General features: G+C 41.0%; 1 protein-coding gene across 12 annotated transcripts in view; it reads right to left on the reverse strand.

The window, feature by feature from the left end:
* Nucleotides 1-18,912, reverse strand: part of PKHD1 (PKHD1 ciliary IPT domain containing fibrocystin/polyductin) — a 369,459-nt gene that overhangs the window by 186,992 nt on the left and 163,555 nt on the right. For all 12 annotated transcript variants that reach the window (XR_012501162.1, XM_074348887.1, XM_074348889.1 and 9 more), the window contains 5 exons: nt 17,315-17,427; nt 15,920-16,025; nt 11,197-11,331; nt 5,363-5,498; nt 2,577-2,823 (listed from right to left, as the gene is read on the reverse strand). Coding sequence is in view for 11 of the 12 variants with exons in the window: in XM_074348887.1 (XP_074204988.1) it covers nt 2,577-2,823; nt 5,363-5,498; nt 11,197-11,331; nt 15,920-16,025; nt 17,315-17,427 (737 nt within the window). In the remaining variant the exon portion in view is untranslated. The remainder of the gene's footprint in view (nt 1-2,576; nt 2,824-5,362; nt 5,499-11,196; nt 11,332-15,919; nt 16,026-17,314; nt 17,428-18,912) is intronic.

Genomic DNA, 18,912 nt, shown 5'->3' on the forward strand with positions numbered 1-18,912 from the left:
AGTGTCAAACAGGGAACTTTACGGTGAAAATGGACCAGGAGGGGCCTCCAAGGAAGAGATCACACCCCAAGCACTCGACTGTTAGTGACGGGGCCCGGTGCCCTGTTCATGCAGCTGTGAACGCCTTACCCCCTGGCCTCTGGAGACCTGTGCTGGGGCCGTTGGGGGTAAGAGGTGAGAGGGAAGGCGGCAGGGTCTTTGTGCCACATCAGATCTCCATCAACATGCAACCCCAAAAGATCGGGACCGTGAGAGCTTTGCAAATCAACTCTGAGGGTGCTTGCTCCAGGGCAAAGAGCACAACAAATTAATCCTTTCTCCATGAAATGCAGCCAACTTTGCATCTACGTGGAATTCAAATTGCTTATTATCTCTGACATGTTCCTAATGAGGTTACAATGCTCTGGGACAGAGATCAAGTCACTGAACACAAATAGCTGGGGATGGAATCCTGGAAAGATAAAGTTAGAAGGACCTGAGAGCTGTGCTTCTAAACCTGGAATAAAAATCACCTGGGGCGGGGGTTCTGCTGCAGGACTTCTGTGGTGAGTCTGCGGGGCCTCAGAGATCATCTCCCTGGGGGTGAGGACACGAGGGCCGAGGCACTTCTCCTTGGAGGTGTGCTGAGACTTCCCTCAGGCTAATTTGGGGTAGCTGAGCATTTGTCCTAGACCTGTGAATCAACCTGGAAATTCTAAAATAGAAACATAGGGAACAGGGTAACCAACCATCCTGGTTTTCTCAAGACTGAAGGGTTTCTGGGACATGAGATGTTCTATTTTAAAACCAGGAAAATTTCAGGCAAATCCAGGCAACTTTTTCACCCTAGTAGGAGTATTTTTTTTAATTGAAGTACAGTCAGTTACAATGTGTCAATCTCTGGTGTATGGCACAATGTCCCAGTCAAGCATAAACATACATATATTCATTTTCATATTTTTTCCATTAAAGGTTATTGCAAGATACTGAACATAGTTCCCTGTGCTCTACAAAAGAAAGATTTTTTTAATCTATTTTTATATATAGTGGCTAACACTTGTAAATCTCAAACTCCCAAATTTATTCCCTCCCACCCCCTCTCCCCAGTAACCATAAGATTGTTTACTAAGTCTGCAAGGAGTATTTTGAATCTACTTAGAATATAGTATCAGATTATTATCTTTTTGACCTTGACAGTCCCTGAATGCTGGGATCATGACCTGCTGCCAAGGTAAGGACCTTTTCCTACCACGTCCTGAAGCTCTCCAAGAAGAGAAGCTTAGACAAGGTCACATCCGGAGAGCCTTCTAACACCACTAAGGGCTGCTCTAAGAGAACATCTCCCAGCAAGTCCCCAAGGAAGGCATAAAAAAAGGAGTATCAAGAATACAGAGAAATCAATATCACACAGGCACAGAATGTTCTTTTTAACTACACAGGTCTATTTTGATTTTCTTCATTCAAAAAATGCTTGTAAGAAATAAATCACTACCTTTTATGAATCTCAACATGCTCATTATAAACATGTTTGCTAAAATCACTGAAAGAATAAAACTCAGGATGCATCCCTGAGAATGAAAAGTAAATAAATAAGTCATACTCCACACAATCAAACTGCTTAGAGATGAAAACATACCCTTCCGCGTTGTTATTTCACTCACTGGAATTGGGCCCATTAACATTAGATAGAATAATGAACAGTCTGGAAAGCAAAAATGGAACACTTTGAGACGATTCAGTGCTAGTAGAGTCTTGTTAAGGCGTCTGAAACGGAATGTCTAGCCACTGGTGCCATGTGCATCCCGAATGCAGGCTTAATACAGTCCTGACCACACTGACTCACTCTCTGGCATTTCTCTGTTGAAATAAGATGCCAGCATGGTCTCGCTGAAGCAGTTGACTTAACAGTCATGCAGTTAGGGACACTTAAAAACCAAGGAAGGAAAGAAGTGTGGCTAACAGATACAATGCATTTGAAACAGGTGAGAGATAGAACCCTAGACACTCAGTAACCATTACCTGGAAATTAAAGAGGGCAGAAGCAATCCTATTATGCATTATAAACAGCCCAGCTGCTGACTCAATGGTAGGTTGAGTAGCATAACCATGGAGTCCTTGCTCCCATATTAACAGGAAGCGTATTGCACGGATCCAGTAGCTCATGAAATTAACAAGGAAAATGAACTGGGTGAAGCGACTTTGCTTCCCTGGAGAATTGTGTCCCTGGAGCATACGGAATGCTTAGAGAGAGCTTGGGGAGAGTACACGCATATAAATGAGGATGGACATTTTGGAATTTTTAAATAATACTCAACTTAAATATAGTTCTGCTTTTTGCAATTCTTTTCAAGAGGAAGCTATTAACTCGAAATGTCAATGAGAGGTCAAGGGCTACAAGATCTGGTCCAGTGTTCTGGACCTAAAATGACCATACACTGAGGATGTGACAGCTGTCAAAATTATTCCCACCTCACTGTCGTAGAACTGAACACTTCAAACAGAATCTGGGAAACAGTTTCCCTTCCACCAATATCAATAGACTGAATGATATATGCACACCCGTTGACAAGCCAAAATGTAGAATTAATTCAACTTACAAACCAACAGACATCCGATGAAGGCGCACGTTTTCCTCACAGACGCTGCCGTGGATCAGCTGACTGAAGCTGGCACTGACCAAACAAGAAGCTGAAAGGGTTTCCATGGAAGCAAGAACGTGACTTCCATTTTTCCCGGTCAGAGACCCATCCAAGTCTTCCAAAACTGCTGCATGAGGAAATGGAAATGCTACTGCGTTTGGAGAGTTGGTAAACTTCAGCTGGCTGGTCTTCACAGTAAACCCACCTATCAACGGCAAGAAAGGCGGTTTCACAATGGCAGGAAAGACTGCTGTCACAAATGGCAACTGAAGTCACTGGGGTGTTCTCAGTACTTTGAATCACATATTTACAACATTTTATAATTTACTCATTTATTCAAGAAAAAAAACATATCCTGAGCGTTGCTTGAGGCCAGGCTCTGTGGGATGTGCTGGGGATAGAAGGAAACAAAGCCGCAGTGGCACTGCCTTCATGTGGCCTGTATTCCAGGGCAGTCATTCCCCGCCAGGGCTGGGTTTGCCCTCCAGGGGGCATTTGGTGCCATTTGCCATCTCTTTTGGCTGTCACGACTGGGTGGTTGGCAGTGCCACGGGCATCTGGTGCTGTTAACCATTCTACAACACTCAGGACAGTCTAGTGGGAACTAGGGACACAGAACATTAATTTACTAATTGCCAACCGCTAAAGGTGCTGCGGGTTAGTCTTTGCATCCCTCTGCTCCAGTTCCTTGATGGCAGATCCAACCCCACCTCTTATGAGATTTATACTTTAAACATTTACCCTCAAAAGCAATATTTGATCAATCAGGTGGGCAAATAGTAACAGTAACAGATTTTTTTAAGCATTAGCTCCAGGGCTACACTTAGCAGTGTTGCCCTCACACAATCTCCACGTGATTCATCAAGACAGCGGCCAGTCCAGTCAGCTGGGAAGAAACTGCAGCAGTGGTCTAACAATACCCACATCCCGTCATTAACATTTAAAACTTCGGTACCCATCTCATAGTATACATGCTACCATATTGCTGTATTATATATATACATGATAAAATGCACACACACAAAAAAATCTAAAAATAAGATACAAACAAAGAGGGACCCTAATGCTTTCATCCTGCATTCCAGCAAGGTCCATGCAGTGAACTGTCAGTGCAGCCAAGGCGCCATGATACCACCCACTGTGACTTCTGTAGTTCATCTAATGCCACAAGCAGCTCTACAACTCAGCCCTGTTGGACCTCTTTTCAATTCCCCAAACATGACTCACTTTTTGGAGTTTTCTTTTGCATACATTTCTCTGCCTCTTCCCCTCTGCAAACTCCTATTCACCATTCTAAACCCTGCTCAAGTCATTCTATCATGAGATCTTACCTGACCCCTTTCCTCGCTCCCCTCACTGACCTGGTTCAATCCTATAGTATCAGATGCATCACACTATTACATTCACTGGCTTAGACGTTATTTTTGCTCCTAGATGGAGAGCACCTAGCAGACGAGAACTATGTGTATTTCATCTCTGTACCACTCAGTTCCTTAAACAGAACCGGAAATAGACTTTTTTTTTAAATAAATGAAAGAGACGGCTTAGCCAAGATCATCCAGTGAGAAGAGATTAGAGCTCATAAGAAGTAGTGTGCTTTTTTTTTCAGGGTCTTATGAACGATATGAAACAGTGAAGCTATTAAATAGCTGAGGAATTATCATTCGAAATGACTGCCATAAGGCATTTTTTATTCCTATTATGACTTCAACATTCTTAAACTCAGATGCCACCCAAATAAAAACAATCTTTGGCTCTATGTATATGCGGAGGGGAGCACAGTGGAGACTTGCTGATTATTCATTTAATTAAAAAAAAACAAACAATTATCTAGGTTGGTGATTCAAACAAACCACAAAAGCATATTTACTTGAATTACTTGGCTTGTCTGTTTACAAAGATCAAATCAAATAGATTGCTCTCTCCATCTTTTCACCTTGGCCCGTGAGTTCTCCAAGGTAATTCTCACCACCTCTGAGATATGGTTAATAAGTGAACAAGAATTCCTATGGTGTCTCTGTGAGTACAGCAAGCCTTGGGCTGTTACCAATATAAAGTACTTGACGTCTGGCTCTTTCAGGAAAGCTTACATGTGTGTTACTTTGTATCCATATGTCTATCCATCCAATTCCATTCATTAATTTAATGAACAAACCTACTGGGCACCAGGCTACTAATAATAAAACTCTGAGCAAAAGAGGTATGACCAGATATTGAGAACAGAACAGTGGCTACCAGTGGGGAGAGGGAACGCAGAGGTGCAAGATAGGGGTAGGGGCTTACAAGGTACAACCTACTGTGCATAACATAAATAAGCTGCAAGGACATGTTGTACAGGGAACCATCGCTAATATTTTATAATAACTTTAAATGGAGTGCAATCCATAAAAATATTGAACTACTATACTGTACACCTGAAGCTAATGTAATATTGTAAATCAACTCTACGTCAATTAAAAGGAGAGATGTGATGCCTGTCTTTAAGAAGCTCAGGGTCCAGCAGAGACACGGCACCGTACTGATACAGGGTGACAGATCAATTTAGGAAAAGGATGTGCGGCTGCAGGGGCCACAGTGAGAGCACCTGGCCTCCTCTCAGATTTATTCTAGGAGACTGGAGCCGCAATTTCTACTGATGCAATCTTACTGCTGAAAGAAATAATGAACCACAATGGCTGGCCACTATTTACCACATTTACATGAGTAATTATTCACTATCTGTCTTATCCACTCAAACAACTCACCCTGTCCTTGGGAACAGCCCGAACAGGTCCTGAGGGCCACACAGTCAGTGAGATCAAAATTCACAAACGTTGTGTTAGATACTCTCAGTTCCCGCCTTCTGGGAGTTTTGACCCCAGCTGACATACACTGCCTTCCCTGTGATTTAGAAGGGGGGAAAAATGGAAAAAAAAGTGGAAAAAAAAAAATAAGAGGCCTGGCCACATGAAATACAGTTTTCATACATGAATAAAAACAGTTAAATGAGTAAACAGGAAAGCTACAGACTGGGAGAAAATTGCAAATCAAATATACAGCAAAGGATCACAATAAGGTATGTTACACACCTATTGGATGGTTGAATAAAAATCAGTGATGGTACCAAGTGCTGATGAGGAAAAGAAATGAGTGAAACCCTCACACATTGCTGGCGGGAATGCAAAATGGTACAACCACTGCAGTAAATGGTTTGGCAGTTTCACACAAAGTTAAACACACTCCTACCACTCATCCCTTAGAGAAGTGAAAACTTACGCTCATACAAAAACCTTACACAAATGGTTACACCAGTTCTGGTTGTCATCAATCAGTAAATCTGGAAACAACTCAAATGTCCTTCAACAAATGAGTAGATAGACAAACTGTGGTACATCCACATGGTAGAATACTGGCCCCCAATAGTAAGGAATAAAATACTGTCTCTTGCAACAAGTTAGATAAATCCCAAAGGCATTTGGGAGTGAGAGGAGCCAGTCTCAAAAGTTTATACACTATCTGATTCCATTTCTATGATTATTGAAAAGGAAAAACTGTAGTGACAGAGAATAGACTGGTGACCCCCAGGGTTTAGACATGACGAGAGGATGTGGCGGCCACGGAGATGGAGCCAGAGGGGGGTTTCTTCAGGTTGATGCAACTGTTCTGTATCTTGATTGTGGTGGCAATGATTATGCCAATCCATACATGTGTTAAAATTTATAGAATTTTCCATCAAAAAAGCCCATTTTATTGTATGTTACCATAAAAAACAAATATGAAAAAGTCTAAAAAGAAACAGAAACTGCTTCCAGGATTTTCCTCAAAATCTTTTCAACAAAAAAAGTCCATCTAATCAAGCTGTTAGTCAATCACTGTTCCACTGTTAAAAATATTGTATGTCTGAGGATCACGAGAAATTCATCAAGGGTCTCCAACAGTAATAAAAAGAAACAAATAGGAGAAAAGAAACTCAGTGGAGACAAAGCCAGCATAGAAATCAGAAGAAAACTTAAACACTATCATTAAGAACATATAAGATGAATAAAAGAAATAAAAATATAGATTAAAAAAATTATGTGCATGAAACAAGTAGAAGCCTTAAAAGCAATTTTTCAGAAAAGAAAAAAGAAAAGCAGGAGAGCAAAATAATCAATTTAATAGAAAAATTGAAATATCCTAGAAAGTAGAACAGAAAGGCAATGGGCAAATCAGAGAGAAAATTAAAAAGATTAGAAAAATAATTCAGGAGAACTAATATTCAATTAATCACAGTTTCAAGAAAGAAGAAAATCTAGAGGAGATAATTATCAAAGAAATAAGCGAAGAAAACTTCCCTGAAGGGAAGGATATGATTTTTTTTCCAGACTGAAAAGTCCTGCTTGGTGCCTAACATCGTGTTTAGAAGAAAAAGCCACAGCAAGGTATATATTAAAATTGCAAGATACCAGGAACAACGATGAGATCCTAAAAGTCCCCAAAGAGGAAAAACTAAAAGGTTACACCTAAAAGACCTAGAATCAGAACACCCTGACACTATTTAATCTCAAGACTAGACGCACTGCCTTCAACCTGTCAAGGCCAAATGAACCCCATCCTAGTAGTCTATGGCCAACAACCTGCCAAGAAGGGGGCCTTCATTTGTAAGTCAAAATCTTTACCTCCCATAGATCACTACCCCACCGCCGCCATTAGTTCAGAAAGTTACTATAGGCTATGCTCTAATAAAATGAGAATTAAATCAGAAAGGAGGAATACAGGAGAATCAGAAGCAAGAGTTCCAATACCAGGGAGGCAGAAGGAAAACCTTCAAAATGTCGGTCAAGAGAAATTCCAAGACCTCACTGTGCAACCCTTCTCGCACACTGCTGGTGCAAATTTAAACACCTGAAATTGTTTTTTGGCATCACCCACTAAAGCTGAAGGGCTATCCTCTGAGCCAGCAGCTTGACAATCTGCCACTTACTCAACAGAAATTCATGCATACGAACACCAAGAGGCAGAGAGGACAGTGTTCAGCACAGCTTTCTCTGTAATAACCCAAAACTGGAAACAAATGCCCATCCATAGCAACATGGCTTTAAAAAGTTGTGGTACAGCCTATAAAATGGAATAGTATGTAACAACTGGAAGAATAAGTTATTGCCACATACAAAAACATGGGTGAATCTCACAGACATCATGTTGTGCGGAAGAACAGTTACACGCTTTATGATTCCACGCATATAAAGTTCAAAAACAGATCTGAAATTAACCTATGTCTGAAGTTTGAATAATGGTTCCCCTGTGGCTGGGGGGCTGGGGGTTGGGTTCACTGGGAGCAGACATGAAGGGGTTTCAGAGGAACTGGTGACGTTCTATTTCTAGAGCTGGGTGGTAGGCACGTGGGTTTTGCTTTATAAAAATCCACTGAGCTCTTCACTTGTGACTTATGCATTTTTCTCCATAAATATTATATTTCTGGGAAACATTTGTTTTAAAAGGTAGAACAAATACTAGAGAAAAGTAATATACAAGAGGAGAGGGTGAAGAAAGAAATTAAAGAAGTTTAAGGTCCTTGTGTGACTCGGGTGAAGTTTAACGGTGCTGATGTAACTGAGATTTCGTGAAAGCAAGCAGGCGTGTCACAAATCTAAGTCCAAGGACTTAAATAGTCATAACAGAATAAAAACTTTCCAATGAGTAAACAAAAAAGATAGTATTCAAGGCAGGACAAATCAAGTTTGGAATGTAAGAGAAAAAAAGAAGCAAAGGAAACTGTAGGCAAACTGAAAGCACAAAACAGAAATAAATGCAAATGTATGGGAGACACGAGCATGTGGATGGTCATTGAAACCACTAGAGAAAATGAGATTTCTCCCAGGGAGGGCAAGTACATGGAGGAGAGAAGGGGTCTGACGATAGAATTTAGAGAAACCGAAAGATGAAAGGTCTAAATCCAGGAAGACAGATCCACAAGTGAAAACAAGAAGAAATCCTTAGAGAAACAGGAGGACGCATGAAGCCACCCCACCAGCCTCTGCCTGAATAGGATAGTTTTTTAGAGTAGGATCATCTGCTTGAATTAATTACAATAACATCAAAAGGGCCACCATTCCTACTGATACTTCCAAAAGTAGGGTGATCATATTTTATATCCAAATCAGGACATCTTGGGGAGTGTTAAGAGGGATTCCTAATTAGGTGGAAAGCCAGACAGAACAGCAGGATAAGCAAACCCCGCAACCAAACTAGGATGTACCATGGTGGTTAGTGTCTCTCGTTTTCATGCATGATAAAGCCATCCTCATTGAACATTATTCCACCGGTCACGATATAAAGGTAATGGTTGGGCGTGAGACTACCGACATACACACAAGTATGCCTAAAGGGAAAAAAAAAAAAAAACCTTTCTAATAAATGTTCTTCCAGAAACTAGTGTTTGTTTTAAGATAGGACTCACTGATAACTGGGTGTCAGCAATTACGCATGGGTGGAAGGTCTAAGAATGGGTAGCCCAGATCCTCTGAAAATTTTAATTCCTAAAGACATGGCAGGTTTGAAAGAAAGAGTATAAATCAGATTCCTACAACCACACAGAGATTTGGCATCATTTTTTTTTAACAACACGGTTTCATACAGCAATAAAAGTGGTTCCCAAATAAATCTGAGTGATACTGTGTTAAATAAAGATTTATTAAAAATGAAAGAAAATTAAAAAAAAAATTCATAGATATTTTTCTCATTTGTTTCTAACCCTAGAACTTTGCAGAGAATTTACTGTGTTAATACACAACGTGGGATGAAATCCCCTGAAACAGCATATCCTAAATGTAATTAACCTAAGAATCTTCCTTTTCTCAGACACTCTCTTGGGGCTTAGCCTTCTATGGAAAACTCTTAGAGAATACTGGAGAAGGCCCTAATAAATGCTCATTGCCAAAGCCATTTTCCACGTGTAATTGAACGAGCACTTGCCCAGGTATGGGAGGATACTGGGGTTGACCTGGCTCTACAATATTGGGTGTGATCCTGGTCTATCGTCTGACTTCCCAAAGCCTCAATTTCTTTACCTGTAAATTCAGGACTTCTAACTAGATCAACTCGTAGGTAATGTTTAGCTCTAAAATTACATGGTTTTATGATCTGGATGCCTAACCAGGACCTAGATGTCTCCTAAACGAATTAACAGTTTCCATCGGGGGACTCTGGTCCTCATTTGCTTCTTAGGAGACAGAGAAGCCCTCAGCTGCATTGACTGATGGTGACTCACACCCCAGGGGTGAGATGATTTTTTGTTACCTCGTGATAAACACCTCTTGTCATAATCTGTATCTTAATTTATGTCACTCTCCCGTTAATTATGATGTCTATTCCACATCAATTAAGATAGTGTGACATAAATTAGCCAGGACAGTTAGTTCCTCAGTTTGATGGGCATTTTGTTTTTTAGCATCTTCTCTAAGGTTATTTCCAGCATCACAGAATCTAAATCTGGGCCCATCTTCTGAACACTGTGCAACCTGAGAAGAATCACCTCTCAAGGTGGTAATCCTTTCAGAGAAAAGGAAAAACTGGTAGGTATTTCCCTTTGAAAAGGATGGTTCAGAGGAGATGTAATGAAGTAAGCTGGAAAAGTAAACATAGGAAAATGTAGCTTGGTAAGAAAATGATTTTTTTTTTTACTTTTAGTATTTACAGCTAAATCTCTGAAATAACCTCCAAGGGAAGCCCGAAAGTCAATAATTATCATTTAAATTTCAGTTGGTCAAAGCATTCAGGAACAAACTAAGAGGATGCTCTTTCCTTGGTTCCCAGAAGTACTCTGTATCTCTTCCATCTCTGACACTGTTCTGACAGTGTGACACTAATATGCAAGTAACTCCTTCAAGAACAAGAACATAGGGAACCCAGTATAGGTCAAAAGTCAGTGGCGGCCGTGGACTTCCCTTGAGAAGAACTAGTACTTATTTTCCAGGAAGCCCTCTGTGCTTCATTTACATTCTGGTCCCCTGGCCCTACGGGGGCAGGGAAGTCTTCTACAGCCTAACGTTTATCATGTAGAAACCCACACTGAGGCAAGTATTAGAGAATCACATAAAGAAAACCCTCAGATACCATACAGCAAACAGTATAAATTTATATGACCTCTTTTTCTGGGAGAGACCCTAAATAGAATAAAAACCCTATGGACAAAATGTTGATGCCGAAACTTGACAAACCACAGATGCACAAAGACAATATGGAATCAAGCTATTTCATATTTCTTGTGAGGTTAGAGTAAATTAACCTAAAATTATTAGGTTTATTATTGAACCAGGTTTGGATTGGTATGGATAATCGGTACAGATAATAATGCTTAATTACAACCAAGTGAGAATTCTGCAAGCTACTCAGGGGGCTCATGATTTATACAGACTCATAACATTGAACTCTTGTGTATGGAATTTTATTATAAGTATCACCATTCTCACAAATGAAAAGCTCCTCCAACTTTTACCAATTAAAAACAAGATTCACTAAAGAATGCTACTAAAATGACATATCCTGGGTCACCAGGGGGCCCAGCACATATGATTCTGTTCTGATGGGCAACCTACAACAATCATACTAAGTCACTCACCTCATGAGCAAAATGACCAAGTAACAAGCTGTCAGTGACTGAAGTATTCGCATCACTTTCCAAGACGTCAATTCCAAAATCTCTGCATGCATAAACCTGGAAGTTTTTCAGGTGAAGATTGCTACTTCTAAAAATCTATAAAAATAACAGCATATGTTATGTCAGTGGTCTGAGGCTCACTTTTTCTCACAGGCTTCCTTTAGCTTCTTTAATTATTAAGTTTAAATAAGCACGCGATGCCATATTCACACAGCTTTTGTCCATCGGGATCGGTACAGGCGTCCCCAGAATTGCCGTGAGGTCAGCACTAACTAGTCCCCTTCGGTAATACCCCCTCCATACTTTTCAATTCTCCTCCTAACAACTGACGTATTAAAAAGGTCAGTGTGAATTTTTCACGTATCTAAAATAAGCTCGGAACAGTCAAATCACACAAAATTAATGAAGAAAAACAGAGCATCCCAGAACTCCAGGACTGATCATTTTCCTCAGCGTTGTAGATGTTAACTAATATTGTCGGACAATTGCAAATAGGAAATAAGTGATTCAGCATGACTACAGACTCAGAATACGTTCTATGCACGTATATTGATGACAACTTGTGTTAGTGGCCCCAAACAAGGATCAAGTATTAACAAAAAGAGCTTGTTAGAGCCGAAAGAATCACTCTAGTTTGGGGCACAGAGCTGTTGGTTTTTACCTAGCACTGATGTTAACTAATTATGTGATCCTGGGCAAGGCATTTAACTTCTCCTAGGCCTCAGTTCAACCATCCTTAAAATCAGAGTGGAGGTCGGGACTAGCCATTAACCTTAAACAGCCATCCCTTTATTTATTAAATAGGGTCATGTTTAAGTTCATGTCTTAAAGTGGGAGTTTCCTATTAATTATGGCCAAGGTGGCCTTGATTTACCGTAGTCTCATGCTTCTACCTGTCAATCAGTCTTTGTGCTTGAATTTTCGAGAACTGAATAGCTTGCATTTCTGACAGCTTTTATAAAATGATAGATCTTTGAAGACACGAAGGTTTATGTAAACAAAACAGGTATGATCTGAACTGATAACTTGACAACAGTTGTTACCTAATTACAGGCGTCAGCCCAATTTCTGGCAAATAGACTCATATTCAAAAACTGCTAACGCCTCACATTAGCGAGAGAGCCTGGTAATTTTAAAAGGAAACCCACACACAATAGCAGAGAACACCTATTTGTGCTGTGAATACAGCTTTCACAATGTGTTCTCATCCCTCTCCTCTCATCTAAAAGAACTGCTGTGCATTTATGAGACATGGTCAGGAGAGGGTATTTTTTTCAACTCTTCTTAACATACGTATGGAAGCATCAGCTTGCCTGAGTTGGAATCCAGCAATTCTTACTGTGTGACTTTAGCAAGTATTCTGTCCTCTGCCCAGAGAATTTTCTTATCTACAAACACAAGATAATCATGGTGCACCTCCTCCAAATATTATTAAGATGATTAAATGACAAAATATCCAAAAATTTTAGCTACCAGTCTCATCACATAGATATAAATCTATGTTTATAATCAATAGGAATTTTACCTAATGAAATGTTCGGTTCAAGTATCTACACAGGTGACACGCGTATCTAATGCCCAGAATACAAAATACACTAGGTATGTCTAATAATGAAAGTATATGAAATTTAAATACAAGGTACTTTTTGATGATGAAGAGGACACTTCTCAACGTTGCAGATTCCAGAGGCACCATTATCACCATTGACCTATCACCACCCCAGCCTGCTTACTAACAACCATCATAAGAGCCTCTGCCAACGTGCACCCATGAAGATCCAGGTACCCCTCTGGGCACTTTACCTGCAGGCACTTATTTAACTCTCAAAACTTATCCTCTAGGTACTATTACTATGTCCATTTTATGAATGAGACAAGGAAAAATTGGGTATTTGGCAAAAGTCACCCAGATAGGGAACTGGGAAAATTTGAGAGTTGTATGGCTATGTACGTAGGAGGTCACCTTTGGTGTTTTTTAAACAGCTTTACTAAGATACAATTCACATATCAAACAATTCACCTATTTAGAGTTTACAATTGAAAGGGTTTAGTATATACTCACAGATAATATGCAACCATCACCACAGTCAATTTTAGAACATTTTCACTTCAAGAAGAAATCCCCACAATCTTTAGCCTGAGCCACCACTAATCTTTCTGTCTCTGTAGAGGTCCCTATGCTGGACTCTTCCTATGAGTAAAATCATATCCACGTGATTTTTGATGACTGGCTTCTTTAGCTTAGCATGTTGTTTTCAAGGTTCATCCATGTATCGGCCTTAATTCCTTTTTGTGGCAGAATAATATTCCATTGGATTGATAGACCACACTATATTCATCCATTCATCTATTGGTGGATATCTGGGGTGTTTTCATGTTTCGACTATTATGAATAATGCTGCAATAAACATTTGTGTATGTTTTTCTGTGTGTATATATGTTTTCATTCTCTTGGATATACACCTAGAAGCAGAATTGATGGATCATTTGGTATCTTTATGTTTAATCATTTGGGGAACTTCCAGACTGTTTTCCAAAGCATCTAGACCATCTAAAATACCCACCAGGGATGCACAAAGGTTCTGATTTCTCCACATCTTTGTCAATACTTGTTATCGTTTTAATTCTAGCCATCCTGGTGGGTTTGAAAGCATATCCTACTGTGGTTTTGACTGGCATTTCTCCAATAACTGATTATGTTGAACATCTTTTCATAGGCTTGTTGGCCATTTGTGTATCTTTTCTGGAGAAATTTCTATTCAGACCCTTTGCTCATTTTTAAATTAGGTTACTTGTCTTTTTGTTGAAGTGTAAGAGTTCTTCACATATTCTAGATTCAAGTCTCGTATCAGCTATATGATTTGCAAATATTGTCTCTCATTCTGTAGGCTGTGTTCTCACTTTCTTGATGGGGTCCTGTGAAGCATAAATTTTTTAAATTTTGATAAAGCCCAAATTATCTCTTTTTCTTTTGATGTCATACCTAAAGAATCTTTGCTAAATCCAAGGTCATGAGCATTTACCCTTTCTTTATTTCTAACAGTTTTCTAGTTTTTGCTCTAACTTTTAGGTTTTTGAGTTAATTTTTATAAATAGTATGCAGTAAGGATCCAATATCATTCTTTTGCACGTGGCTATCCGTTGTTCAGGCACCATGTGTTGAGAAGACTACTCTCTCCCTCAGTCTTGGCATCCTTGGCAAAAGTCAGTGGACTGGAGATATATGCGTTTATTTCTGGACCCTCGATTCCCTTCCACTGATCTATATTTCTATTCTGGTGCCCATACGACACTGTCTTGATTATAACTGCCTTGTAGTGACTTTTGACATAAAGAAGTATAACTTCTTCTTACTCTTTGTTCTTGGATTTTTTTTTTTTTTGGAGGAAGTAACTTTTTAAATTTTAAAGTGTTAAGTTCCAGAAGCATTTTTATTGTTTGAACTTTCTGATTGCTTACACCGGAGTATGCCAGGGTCCGAGATTTAAGGATCGACTTCTTCTTTTATGGGTTTAACACTGCTGATGGCAGAGCTTGAGAAAACTAACTTTAATGATCATCTTTTAATATTTTCATTTTATGAGGTTATTTCCTCTAGAATAAAGCCATTCAAGAGCATGGAGACAGAGCTTAAGCCTCTGCAAGGTGTGAATTGCTTCAACAAACGTTTCTGCTGGATTCGTCACCCCTATATTAATAGTGCTTTTGGGAAGCAAAGTACTTTATCAAATTTAATGAGAACAAAATACTTAATGCAACAGCACTTCTGTGTGTTAGCTAACCCAATTTTATATTTTGGGGTTTTCCCCATCCAAAATTGTTTTCCTCATGTTGGAAATGTGAAATAAATCCCTAACTTTCTTACTGCGACTTAATTCTATGTTTTTCTCCTATTTTCTGAAAGCCCTGTAGACATAGTTCTTCATCTGTGTATCTTAGGCTCCATATTTCTATGTGGCAGAGACCAAATATCTGTAATGTTCTCTGTGTAGCAGCAACAGTGACCCTGGAGAATCTGTGAATGTTGTTGGTAACAGTAAGCATGCAAAGACTTCTTAAAAGAAATCAGTGAGATAATAAAAAGCAAATGACTGAAAGTGAACATTTTTCCCTTTCAAGGAAAACAGAAAAAAAAAAATGTGGCCCATTGATAAAGCTAAGAACGCCACCTTGAGCTGGAATTTTTTTGTGTTCCAATGATGGACAGCGCTTTTCCTTAAGACTGAAACACGTACTATTTAGGACATCAGCGCAGCAGGTGTACAGCACTTGGAGTCTGGATTCTGCGCCCAGTTGTGCTGCTAACTGTGCCAACGCTGGCAAATCCCTTTACTCTCCGTGCCTTACTTTTTTCCTCTATAAGTGAGCATGTGAGTGGAAAGATTAGAAAACCTCTATCATCCTTTGTGGTCGTAAATCTCTACGATTCTGTTGTTCCCTACTAGAGCTGCTGAAAAGTAGCTGCAGAGGAAGTGAACTAACCTTGGAATACTGACTAGGAAACTGTTCACTCAACAACTATCTCCCACGCACCTACGATGCTGTTGGCTCCTTAAAGCCGTGATAACGTGGCAAGCCTCCCCTCAGCAGCAAACCATCCCCCTTTAAGTAGATACGCGTAATAAATCACCATGAGAAAACAAACAGTGGTTCTAATAAAAAAAAAAAAATTAAAGCAACGCACCTGGGCACCTCCTGCGCTTCCCCAAACCGTGAAATTTTGGAACAGGGCGGGGCCAGCGCAAGGATCCCACGGCGGCTGAAATTTAGGGTAGACAATGAGACCACACCTAGGAGGAAAACTCGAGAGTGAAATTTAGCCAATTTCTGCATTTCCAATGTCTCACTTTTTCTCCTTGGCAAATATAAACATAAAGGTACTGTACAGGGGAGAGTGGAGATGACACCTGTGACCTTCTCTCTGGCCGTCACTGCCCATCCCCCAGCCTGTCCTTTCTGTCACCTTCCATGACCTGCTCCTGGATCTCAGCAGGAAGCAGACAGCCATGGCCCCATTCCATTCTGTCAGCCCTTCCAGACTCACCTAGGAGCCCAGACACTTTCACCTCGCCCAGAGCACCGTCCCTGTGCTTCCATTGGTTTATTCTAGACCCTCCCCCTTGCTGGGGAAGTGCCAGCACCCGGGATCCCTCCAACTTCCATTCTCCCTGAAATTCCCACCACTGTGGCGTTCCTCCCTCCCATTCCAGGGCTGCTGAGAGCTACCCGATAAAAACTTCGTAATCTTAGGAATAATTTCATGACGCATGCACTAACCCCAGCCTCAGCCGGCACTTCATGGCACAGCCATCGTGCTCAGCCCTTATCCCTGACTCCTTATCACTTCCCATCCCTGCAGGATGATTTTACTATTATCATCATAATTATGATCATCATTATTGATACTGATTATTGAGTTCCTACCATAGGTGTTCTCATAGGTGCATTACGTAAGTCATCTCTGATTTTCACATCAAACTTTCAATATAGATCTGTCCCTGCTTTACAAATAAGGGATCTGACTCTCTTAAAAAAAATATATACACACACACAAAATTTATTCGGACGAAGTCCGGATTTGAAACAGGGCCCGAAAGATTCTAGGGCCCGGATTTTTCCCGTGTTCCCATCATGTTTCCCAGCCCTTGCTCTTAGAAGATGACCTTGTCTTCTATGTAACAGAGACCTTGAAGTAGGCCCTTCTCACCTCTCAGTGTGCAGCTCACAGGCAAAGAGCCTCTTTTCCAAACCTCAGCTCCCCATTCAGCCCACCAGCCCGGGTGCTCTAGCCTCCCAGTTGCCCCCAGTCTCCTGGAAATTTAATCAATCTCCCCATTGAATTCTCCTCTGGCTGCCCAAGGTGCGCTCTGCCCCGTGCCCTCTCAAGTGACCTCTCTCTTTCCCCTCCCTTCACCGCCAAACTCATGATCCAAAATGCTCGCTCAGGCCCACCATCAAATCTCACATGGATGCCAAACGCGATACAACCCTCTCTGTGAGTGCCGTACCAAAAAAAAAAAAAAAAAAATTAAACCATAAGCCTTACACCCAAAATACGGATGAATTTTCCCAAAGTTACCTGGTACAAGAACGTGCGCTATTGCGGGTAAAGGAGAGAAGTGGCGCTCGGGACGTCTGGTTGGTCACAAGATGAAAGAAGTAGCCATAACCAGCAGCACACACGCTGTTTCCCTACAGAAATTAAGGGCACAGTTTGTCCATATCCAGTAAGGCTGCCAGCAGGAAAGACTCTTACCCGTGGTCATTCTGCTTTTGCATTCACTTCCTGTCAAGGTCTATTGATGTTTTTATGAACTCATTCACTCCTCCCTTCCCGCACCCCAGGCAAATACGCTCATTCCTCTTCGTCCAGGCAGTTCAACTGGACTGTCATTTGTCCACCTCAATAGCTGGTGTCTCACGTTAAAACATCCTTGGACGCTTCCACGGTCAGAGGCTTACTTGCATCACCTCGCCCAAGCTCCCCTCTTTGGTGTATGAAGAATAAGAGGGGCAAAGGCGGACCTACAGCCAAGTCTACGCAGAGGGTTTCTCCCTGATCCTTTGAGCAAGTCAATGATTTGACTGAACAAACCAGTGAGAGCCAGGGACTGCACCAGCCGTGCCCGAGTTCTGAGGCACAGTGGCTGAGCTCAAATACAACTCGAATCTCCTCCAGGTCCTCTTGTCCCAATTAGACCATTTTAATCACCTGATGTCTCTTTATAGGACCAGCTAAACAATTTAATGTCTTTTATATGTTTGTATAAAACCTAAATTCTCCATCCGAAGGTACGAGTTTGGGGCTTTAACTCTGCTCAAACTGAACCCAATGAGACAATCTTTATAAATTCGAAGAAGTATCTATACATATTCATCACTATGCAAGACACTTTACGACAGAGTAGAAAGCCAACTCCCTAGAGTGTAATATTGTACACAGAGGTATTTTGCTTGGCGTACCCAATGTTAATAAGAATTTTTTACTGATGCCAACATTTCAAAATCAGGAGACTTGATATACAAACTCAGACTTAGGGACTTTTTTCTTTTTAAATACTGAGCCCCCTTCCTGCGGGGTAGGCATAGATCAGCTGAGCTAAGAAGCACCTGCTCTCTCGGATTAGGGATTACTTTGCCATCGTCCCCACCCTCCCTGCTCCATTAATTTGTGATACCTGGCTGGTTCTTATAGGCATTTGAATCTGTAACCTCTTAGATCCAGGCGGTAAAGTAATTGATTCTGTTGGAGTGGGAGGGATGAAGGGCCGACAGAGCAGAATGCTGGGCCACGTCCTCTGTACTTGTGGGCACCTGTCCTCTCCCATGTCTACCAGGGAGGAGAAGTCAGGGAACAGGGTGCCCAAGGCAGCCTCAGATCTTGTACGGCAGGGGTAAAGGGAGCCCCAGATGATTCCATGTGGTTCATCCCTGACCTCCTTGGGGTCTGACGTGGTCTGGCTGGTGTGAGAAACAGGATGATGAGTGTCCTCTCTGTGAGCATCTGTCTCCCAGGAGCAGACCGCGCAAGACTAGGACAGTTCATTCTGAACCCTGGCCTCAGGGCACAGAAGAGAGAATGGGGAGCAGGAAGGACTGTGACACTGCACAGCCCAACGAGGCGTTCCATATCTTTCTTTTTTTTTTTTTGCCCTTTTTCCTTTTTTTTAATTGAAG

This window comes from Camelus bactrianus, chromosome 20, assembly GCF_048773025.1.
Source record: "Camelus bactrianus isolate YW-2024 breed Bactrian camel chromosome 20, ASM4877302v1, whole genome shotgun sequence".
Taxonomy (NCBI): Eukaryota; Metazoa; Chordata; class Mammalia; order Artiodactyla; family Camelidae; genus Camelus; species Camelus bactrianus.